At 36.9% G+C, this 2022-nt stretch overlaps 1 protein-coding gene across 1 annotated transcript in view; it reads right to left on the reverse strand.

Annotated features, from left to right (window-relative positions):
• Window positions 1-1582, reverse strand: part of GPR112 (G protein-coupled receptor 112) — a 50055-nt gene extending 48473 nt beyond the window's left edge. Inside the window, exon 1 of the mRNA XM_009999686.1 lies at window positions 1441-1582. Coding sequence (XP_009997988.1) covers window positions 1441-1582 — 142 coding nt within the window. The remainder of the gene's footprint in view (window positions 1-1440) is intronic.
• Window positions 1583-2022: the final 440 nt, after the last annotated feature.

The raw sequence follows: 2022 nt of genomic DNA on the forward strand, positions 1-2022 counted from the left end.
CCTGCTGCTTCTGTTGGTTTGGTTTCTCCATGACACACTTGGCCAGACACACAGTGCTAAACAGCGAGGAGGGTGCAGAAGGAAAACTGCTTCCCAAGCTCCCCAACCATTTTGTGTTCCACACAGCCTTGTTTTAGTATGCATGAATGCAAATATTATTACTGACCACGTGCTTGTACTTTTATTAATTTTAGCTGAAGTGTTTAAAGGTGTTTAAAGGTACTGTGAAAAAAGCACACATATCATGCTGATCACAAATTATAGTTTTGAAAGCCTTTAGTGACTACTGTGGGAGGAGAAGTTCAGAATAGAAATTATAATTAATTTTGCTTCTCTGCGAATTTTGCTAATATGCCCATGAAGGCACCCCTCAATCATGAAACACAGGTTTTAGTGAAATGGTGCTTAACTGATTTCCTGTTTGGGGGTACCCTGATTTATTACAGAAGCATTAGGCTTATTTTACAGAGATTGTTAGATTTTGTGGAAAATTCTTTTCAGTGAAGTTCTGCTCCACAGCAGGTGCTACATTCATTTTGGACAGCTAGGCAAAAGAGTTATCGGCATCTGTGCTAATAATTACACACTTAAGTGTATTAAAACCTAAGATTTGTTTTATCATATTAAAATAAAAAATACTTTTTTAAAAGTTGCAGAGTATAACAATCTGAAATTGATTTTCCTTTACTGTAGTAGAATGTGGATCTTGAAAATCACAGTTTCATATTGTAAATTTATCATAAAATTGACAAGGGCTGTAAAATCTGCCTGTTGACCTGAGACTTGGTGAAATCAGGCTCACAGATCTTGGGGATGCATCTAATGTGATGGCTGTTCCCCTTTTAATAATCTTTTGTTCACATCCTCAGTTCACTTTTAATTCTAACTTTCTGTTAGTTGATTGTTTCTGTGTAACACAGAGGTGCTCTCCTTGTGCCTTTAAATCTTCTGCTTTCAAATTTGTAAGCACGTTGTTTCTATAAAAATAATGAGGCATTGAAACAGTGAACATTTATATTTTACCTGACATACAAAATCCTTTGTCTAAGTATTTCTAGGCTTTTTTTTCTCCTCTGTGTCCTTTGCAAGCTGTACTGTTTCTGTAACCCACTTTCTGTAGAATCTCAAGCAATTTTTTGCAACCTTAATCAATTAAGATGTGACTAATTGCTTTGCAGGTAGGACACAATTTTTTTAATGAGTACCTTCTAATCATTAACATTATTCAGATGTATGTTTATTTTTCAAAATGAAATTACATCCATTATGACTGGTTTGTTCAGCAAGATTGCCAATAATAAAATACTTTTGCAAGTAAAATACTATTAATTTTGTAGCTGTTTAAAGGGCAGTTTGCTTCTTACTATACCTTTGTTACAGAAATGTGGATGTTTAAACTTGGAGAGTTGAGGCAAATTCCAGTATTTGTCTTAACCAAACCTGGTGTAGGTGTAGGGTGAATTTCTTCAGTCAGGTTCATTTCCCAGCTGGGCTGGGCTGAATTGGCTCTGTCTGCCTGTGCACCTCCTGTCTCCTCCTTTGCTGATGAAGACTGAAGATGAAACTGGGTATCGGTATCCATCTTCACTTTAAATGGTGTTTGAAATAGCTTATGTTCTGTCAGCCTTTGTGATCTGCAAAGGTGTAATTGGATCTAAATACCCTGGCTGTGTATTTTTGCTCTCAGAAGAAGCTACAGGAGGCTGGTTTCCTCAGACTGTTTTCACATCTGATTTTGTTTAGAATATATAATTTTCTTGTTCTCCACTTGGTGAATTCTTGGGCTAAATTCTCATCCGTGTGATGTGCAGCACTGTACAAAATCAGCTTTCTGACTGACTTCTCATCTACATAGTGGAATTACAGTGAGCCCTTCTTTAGCTGCTCTCTTTGCCTATTGGTAACCTCACCATGTCCCGGTGTATCTGCTCACTGACTTGTTTGAAAAGAGCCTTGGAGATGTATGGGATGGAACTGAGGAAGACTTTTGTTTGGTGCTGCAATGAAAAAATAATTCAAGAC

Source organism: Chaetura pelagica, unplaced genomic scaffold (assembly GCF_000747805.2).
Source record: "Chaetura pelagica isolate M959 unplaced genomic scaffold, ChaPel_1.0 scaffold456, whole genome shotgun sequence".
Taxonomy (NCBI): Eukaryota; Metazoa; Chordata; class Aves; order Apodiformes; family Apodidae; genus Chaetura; species Chaetura pelagica.